The 7,960-nt window shown below is 36.3% G+C and overlaps 1 protein-coding gene across 1 annotated transcript in view; it reads left to right on the top strand.

The window, feature by feature from the left end:
- LOC103203786 (all-trans-retinol dehydrogenase [NAD(+)] ADH7-like) overlaps positions 1-4,839 on the top strand; it is a 30,937-nt gene extending 26,098 nt beyond the window's left edge. Inside the window, exons 7-9 of the mRNA XM_007948868.2 lie at positions 3,208-3,269; positions 4,030-4,191; positions 4,815-4,839. Of these exons, the coding sequence (XP_007947059.2) occupies positions 3,208-3,269; positions 4,030-4,191; positions 4,815-4,839 (249 nt within the window). The remainder of the gene's footprint in view (positions 1-3,207; positions 3,270-4,029; positions 4,192-4,814) is intronic.
- Positions 4,840-7,960: the final 3,121 nt, after the last annotated feature.

Raw genomic sequence — 7,960 nt, 5'->3', positions numbered from 1 at the left:
GATTGTGTGGATCATAACAAATTATGGATAACATTGAGAAGAATGGGAATTCCCAAACACTTGATTGTACTCATGAGGAACCTGTACATAGACTAGGAGGCTGTCATTCAAACAGAACAAGGGGATACTGCATGGTTCAAAATCAAGAAGGGAGTGTGTCAAGGTGGTATCCTTTCACCATACTTATTCAACTTGTATGCTGAGCAAATAATCTGAGAAGCTGGATTATATGAAGAAGTACGTGGCTTTAGGATTGGAGGAACACTCATTAACAACCTGTGATATGCAAATGACACAACTTTGCTGCTGAAAGTGAGGATGACTTGAAGTACTTACTGATGAAGATTAGAGACTACAGTCTGCGGTATGGATTACACCTCAGTATAAAGAAAAGAAAAATCCTCACAACTGGTCCAATAAACAGCTTCATGGTGAATGGCAAAAAGATTGAAGTTGTTAAGGATTTCATATTACTTAGTTCTATAATCAACACCAAAGGAAGCATCAGTCAAGACATCAGATGACGTATTGCATTTGGCAAATCTGCTGCAAAAGGCCTCTTTCAAGTGACGAAGAGCAAAGATGTTTCCTTGAAGACTAAGGTGTGTCTAACCCAAGCCATGGTACTTTCAATTGCTTATGCATGTGAGAGCTGGACAATGAATAAGGAAGACCAAAGAAGAATTGATGCTTTTGAGTTGTGGTGTTGGAGAAGAATGCTAAGGGTACCATGGCTGCTAAAAGGACTAACAAATCTGTCCTGGAAGAAGTGCAGCTGGAATGCTCCTTGGAAGCAAGAATGGTCAGACTTCGTCTCACCTACTTTAGTCATGTCATCAGAAGGAACTATTCCATGGAGATGGATATCATGCTTGGTAAAGTGGAAGGTCAATGAAGAAGGGGAAGGCCCTCAACAAGACGAATAGACACAGTGGCTGTAACAATAGGCTTAGGTATAGCAAGGATCATGAGGCTGACACAAGACTGGGCAGTGTTTCATTCTGCTGTGCATAGGGTCACTATGAGTCAGAGATGACTCGATAGCACCTAACAATAACAACATCACCTTGATTTAGGGTTATTATTAGTGGGCCCATTTGTAGTATTATCATCTGCAACTAAAATTTCCCAAAGTTTTAGTTCAGTCTGAATTAGAGGCACCATCTGTATATAAGATGCTTTTATATGACAAGAAGTTGATTTACTCTGTTCTCAACATCTACAAGCATGAGTACGCAGAATTGAACTTATCCAGTTCACAGTGGCATCAACAAAAATTCAGGACCCAGAGCCAAAACAAACAAAAAGGGATTTGTTGCCTTTTATAGGGACAGTTCAGATTCATTCTGGAATGGTCTGAGAAAGCAGTGAAGACTTTTGGGAAGACAAGAGGAGGGAGCCACTCTCCTCACAGCAGGCAACACAGTGAGATCTTTTCTTTTTCTTTTTCTTTTTCACAGGGTCTCATTTTCAGTGCCTTCTTTTAGAATTGTACTAGGCACTTAGGAAATATCTTCTATATTAAATGTGACCTTGTGCCATATAAGAGGATATTAACCATTCAAGTACTTATTTAGACTATAATAAGGAGTACAAGATGATTATTTGTTCTTGACCTAGAGAATTATACAATCTAGTAGAGATGCAAATACAAAGTAAATACTATAAAAATAAATTTAAGCTGGAAATACTATAAAATAAATTATAAGAGAGGATGAGTTATTTAGTACTTACCATATTTTTTAAAAGGAGCTATCATGGAGCTCTGGTATTGTAGTGCCTAAGGCACTTGACTGCTAACCAGGAGGCTGGTGGTTCAAACCCACCAGCCACTCCCTGGAAGGAAGGTTGGGCAATCTACTTCCCTAGTGATACTGCCTCAGAAACCCAAGGACAGGTCGTCATGAGTCAGGTGTGACTCGACGGCCCATAACAACAACAACATCATGGTGCTGTGGTGAAGACATTGGGCTGCTGACCAAAGGATCAGTGGTTTGAATCTACCAACTGCTCCATGGGAGAAAGACAAGGCAGTCTGCTTCTTTAAAGATTTACAGCCTTGGAAACCCCATGGGGGTCACTATGAGTCAGAATCAACTCAATGATAGTGGGTGGGTATATGTTGAAAGGAGTTCCTGGGTGATGTAAAAGTTATAGTGATCTACTTCCAAAAAATCAGTTATTGAAAATTGTATGGAGCCATAGTTCTACTGTGGCACTCATGGGGTTGCCATAAGTTGGAATTGACTTAACAGCAACTTGGTTACCTATTTTTATGTTAAAAAACATTATATACATGTCTCAGTTTATTTTATTTCTCAGAGAAACCTTGTACAATAAAACTGAGATTTGAAACTATTGCTTCGACAGTTCCTAAATTGAGAGTTGAGGTATAAAGCTAGTACATGTGATCTTTCCACAATATTATCTGAGATCTAAAGTGAGAGACTGGTATGAATGAAGTTCACTAGAGAAGAATCCTTGGAGGAAATAAGATTTTAATTGAGGCATGAAACTGTAAGAGGTATGAACTGAACTCCCTCACTTTGCCTATTTGTGTGATTCAGGGAGATTACAGGATTCTTTGGGGGAATATTACAAGCAAAATTTAGTTATTCAATTAATATTAAGTGTGTATTAAGTACTAGGCACCATTTCAGAGGCTGGGAAGATAGCATAGGCAAAACAGATCAAGTTCCTGCTCTCAGGCAGTAAAAATCTTCTTATTTTAGTGAGGAGAGCGTGACAATCAACATCCAAGTAAACGCATTGTACATCATATGGTGAAAAGGCCAGAGGGCAAAAGTAAAGTAGAATGAAGGACAATGGATAGTGTTGAGTGGACAAGAGTACGTATGGGGTCTGAGAGAAAAAAAAATGTTGCTTTATATAGTTCAGAAAAGGACTCTCTGGTAAGGTGATATTTGAGTAAAAACAAAGGAAATTGGCTATGTAGAAATCTGGAGAAAGAGTATTTCAGGCACAGTAAATGTAAAATCTTTGAGACTGTTTGGCATGTTAGAAGAACAGTGAAAAGGCTGGTGTTGTTTGAACAAGATAGTAGCAGCAGCTGGGGTCAGTAGGGTAACAGGGCCAGATCATATGTGGTTTTGAATTTTATTCTGAGTGAGAAAGATTTTGAGAGAGGCATGACCTGGCCTGACATCCATTTTTTATAGTCTTATCCTGGCTGTTCTGTTTATTAAGGTGAGAGAAATTTATGCAGTCCCTAGTTTACAAACGAGTTTCATCCCTAAACCAGTCTTTAAGTAAGTTAGATATTTTTTGTATGTAATTTGTATGTAATTTGTATGTAAGTTAGGTACAGTTCATATCTAACACCAGTTAGTCAAATGTTTGTCTTAGTATGTAGTGTATCTTTCTATATATAAAAAAAACATTAAAGAAACACTTCCAGGTACACTAACACATTTTTAATATAATACATTAATTATATTTTGATATGTATCACAAATCAGTGTCTGTTATTACAAATAATTTTATGTACCTCAAGTTTTTTAAATAACAGGCTTTTCAGGGATTGGTTCATAACTATGGGTCGTATGTAAGTCAGATGTTTATAACTTGGGGACTTGCCATACAGCTTACTTGGATGCTGCTTGGAATGATCCAATAAGAGGAGTAACTTATGATGCAGAGGAGAGAAGGGACAAATATAAGATAATAAAATGTAAAGATTATTTGTGGTTGTTGTTAATTGTCATCTAGATGGCTCCAATGCCTGGAAACCTTATGTGTAACATAAGATCTTCATTGGCTCACTTTTGGGAAGTAGATCACCAGGCATTTTTTTTCCTACTTTGCATTAGTCTGAAAGCACCACTGAAAACTGTCCACTGTGGGTGACCCTGCTAGTATTTGAAATACCCATGATATAGCTCCAGGCATATAGCAAACTGTAAGCTACCACAGTATCACAAACTCACAGAGAAGTTGTGGGAAATAAAGTACAAAGACATATAAAATTAAAAATAATACAATATAAAGATTATTTAGTGAAGTCTAAAGAGAAAATGTGTGCTTATTTACAGGTTGGAAAAGCAAAGATGATGTTCCCAAATTAGTGACTGATTTCATGGAAAAGAAATTTGACCTGGATCAGTTGATAACCCACATTTTACCTTTTAAAAAAATCAACGAAGGATTTGAACTGCTTTATTCAGGCCAAAGGTATCTATTTTTGGTGATTGTCTTTTTACTATTTTTGTCTCCTCCTCACAAGTTACTTTTTAAACTTAGGGTTTATAAATGTGTTTGTTTCCTTCATATTATATTCCTAATTGCTTAATCTAACCAGGTTGATACGCAAACACAAACACAAACACAACTGCAACCACTGCCATGGAGTCAGATCTGCCTCATAGTGACTCCTCCTTGGGTTTCTGAGGTGGTATCACTACGGTGAAAGTAAATTTGCTCTGTAAATTTTCACCCAAATCACAATTTTAAAAAAAAACAACTATGTATATTCTACTCTGACATCATGTATCACACTTGACAGCAACTGGTTTAAACTGGTTTATATACACTTTCTAAGCCTTATTCATCCTTTCTCTTCAGATTGAAAACCCTTTTTCCTATTGAAATTATACTGATGCTTCAAGAATCAGTTGAAATACTTTTCCCAGAGACCTACAAGGAAAAAATTGTTAAGGACCTTAGAGCCCAGAAAGTTTCCTAATTAATAGGATTTACCTGACATTTCCTATAGTAGATAAGAAAGACATTTGTTTAACTGATTCTCGTTTGGAAGATATGGAAACAAATCACTAAAAACCATTGTTTACTTTCAGCATTCGGACCATCCTGACATTTTAAGATCTTAAAGGGACAGGAAGTCTGTGTTGTGGAACAACTACCTTGAACTTGCATTTCACAAGTCCCTCCTCTGAGATCACAGATCTGTCTCAGAAACACAAGCAGACACAGAAGATTTGGTGAAGACATACAACCTTCATGAAATAAACATTTAGAGTCTTATGACTATCTGGGAATTAACCAGGAGCTTGAGTCCACAATATTAAAATTGAAAAGTTACACTTTCTAGGACAGTAATTATACATTTCAGAAAACACGCACATGGACATTTAAGTGGAAATAGGAATTCTTCTTTTTTAAAAAGGAAAAAGTCTTAACAAGCTATAATACGTAAAGATATATGAAATATATTTCCTAAAGTAATATTTACTTTATAGATGATCTTTAATGCATTCTAGCTAATCTTTCCTGGATTCAAATTCAAACAATTTTAAAAGATTTTTTGTTATAAATTAACTTGAATTAGGTTTTGAATTCATCTCATTATATGATATTAGCAGCTTGGTTATATTAAGAAAGAAATGGTAGAAATTTAAGGATATGTTTTTCAATGATTAACTTCAAAAATGATCATAATATAACTTGGTGAATCTGAAAAACCTTACTGTAAGGGTGCAAAAGGCTATTTGCTAGCATATATCAATGTTTCAGAACACATGCTTTTTTATAATGCTATTTAAATATAAAACTTCAGCTAGGTTCACATTGTCATATATATAAAGTTCAGTTGATATAACAGAATTTGCAAGTCCTTGAGTCCCTGATTACTAAGTAATGATTCTATTTAGCAAAAATGTTTTCAACCTGGTACAACTGCACTGGCATATATATTTATACATCTATATCTGCTTCTACATCTATGGCAATATAATAGTATATTAAAAACTCATAATAAAATTATTAAAATATTTTTGGTGATACATTTTGTTTGAAGATGGCAATTTTATGTTGTTACCAAGTTTTTATTGGTTGTGGAGAAAGTGTTGAAACATCTGAAAAACACATGAAATACTTTATTAAAAAATCTAAGTAGAATGAGCATAGTAGATTTCCAGACATGGAGGGTTTAAATATGAGGACAAGACATAGCTCACGGAGCATGGATTGATAGATGGCACAGTGTCCAGGTAATTATGAGCCAGTATTTTACACAATAAATATTTGCCAATGAAAAGTAACTTAAATCAGAGGGGTAAGTGCTCTCTTTTCTTTGGCCAGTTTCTTGATGTAGGCTTAATCTAGATTTAAAAATCAAACAAAAACAGCTGAATACCCTTTCACACACGATTTATATGGTTAAAGTTCTAGAGTGTTCTTTACATAGGAAGCTATATTTATCTTTGAATGTTCCTCTAGGTATTTCTTGCTTACTCATCCTTTGATTTCACATTCAAGAACTCAGTTTGACTTTATATAAAAATTGCTTATATTTCTATGTAATAACTAATTCACTGAGTCTTTATAAACTGGTTTATAGTATTTACCTCTTTTCCCGTCTTTTTGTTCCTTCCTCCCACATAGAGTTGGATTCCCTCCAATAGGGAGAGTGAAAATCTATCTCTGTTACTCCAGGTAACAAGCTTTAGTTTCCACTAGTTCTCTCCCCGACTCTTTTGACATTGCCAGTCACCCTACAAGGTACAGAAAAGGGATTGATGCTTTCTCTGAGAGTTCAACCTAATGTACACATAAAAATTCAAAAAGTGGGAACTATGCTCCAAGTTTCTTCTTAAAATAGTACCTAGGAGGATATTCTGTACCCAAAGGATATTATGCAAACATTTTGGGCTGATTCAATCATCAAATTGAGTACATTTTATATTTCTGACTCTTTCAATTTCCCAACCCACTAAATACACCATCATGTTACCTAAAGAATTGAATGAAGTCAAGTACATGTTCTTGGCAATTGCTTTTTGGGGTACTCAAATGTTTAATTTGAGTTAAATTTTTTATTCATTTTCTCAACTGTGAATAAACAAAGGAACTCTGGTGGCATAGTGGTTAAGGAATTTGGCTGCTAACCAGAAGGTAAGAAGTTCAAACCCACCAGCTACTCTGTGGAAGGAAGATGGGCGATCTACTTCCGTAAAGATTTTCAGCTTCAGAAACCCAACGGGGGTCACTGTGAGTCAAAATCGACTTAATGGCAGTGACTTAGGTTTGGTTTTGTGTATGAATGAATAAGACTCTCATTTAAGATTCAAGTCAACATCTTAATTAAAAATTATGTTTACCTGAATTTGAAATCGTATATGTGAAAAAAATAGATACAGTGTTTTAATTTTGCTAGTGAAACCGAGTAAAGTAAAAACTATTTCCCCCACCCTGGCACTCAGATGGGAATAGATAAGTAAACTAAATTACCCCCAACCTAAGGCACTTGACTGCTAACCAGAAGGCTGGTGGTTCAAACCCACCAGCCACTCCTCAGAAGGAAGATGGAGCAATCTACTTCTGTAGTGATACTGCCTGGGAAACCCAAGGAGGGGTCGCTGTGAGTCAGGGCAGAGGGCACATAACAACAACAACAATATTTTCCCACCCCAGACAGATGAGTATTCAGTTCCTTAAATAATTCAGTTCCTTGAAGAACTGAATGGAAAACATTCCTTCCTGCAGATGATAGACTGCTAAAAGTATCCTAGAAAAAACTTGTAAATTAACTCTGGCCCGGGGACATGCTGCAATAGAAAGGAACAAAAGTTAATTGAGGACCCTCTCCCCTCTGCCCAAGCTGCTATCAGATGATAACAGGAAGCTAATGTGACTCATCCATTACACATTCAAGCCCCAAATTCCTCAACCTTTTGTGAATATGCACAACTCCCTCTCCTAAAACCTACAAAGGCTGTGTTTTGATGGCATCTCGGGGAGTAAGATCTGGGTACTAAACTACCCCTACTCCTTGCATTGCTGCTTTGCAATAAATAATTTTCTCTCCTCTCAATCTCGGTGTGTAAACTATTTTGGCCTGACTGCGCACTGGGCAGGGACCCACGTGGTCTGATAACACTAGCATTTCATAAATTTCAGTGAAAGGTTTGGCAAAGTACTATCTGGCACACAGTAATTCACTGAGTACTATTCATTTAGCAATGCCTTCTGTAAAACAACTATT

The sequence above is a fragment of the Orycteropus afer genome, unplaced genomic scaffold (assembly GCF_000298275.1).
Source record: "Orycteropus afer afer isolate SDZICR_OR568_19922 unplaced genomic scaffold, OryAfe1.0 scaffold00229, whole genome shotgun sequence".
NCBI lineage: Eukaryota > Metazoa > Chordata > Mammalia > Tubulidentata > Orycteropodidae > Orycteropus > Orycteropus afer.
Note: the sequence above shows the minus strand (reverse complement) of the source record. Positions and strands in the feature narration are given on the sequence as shown.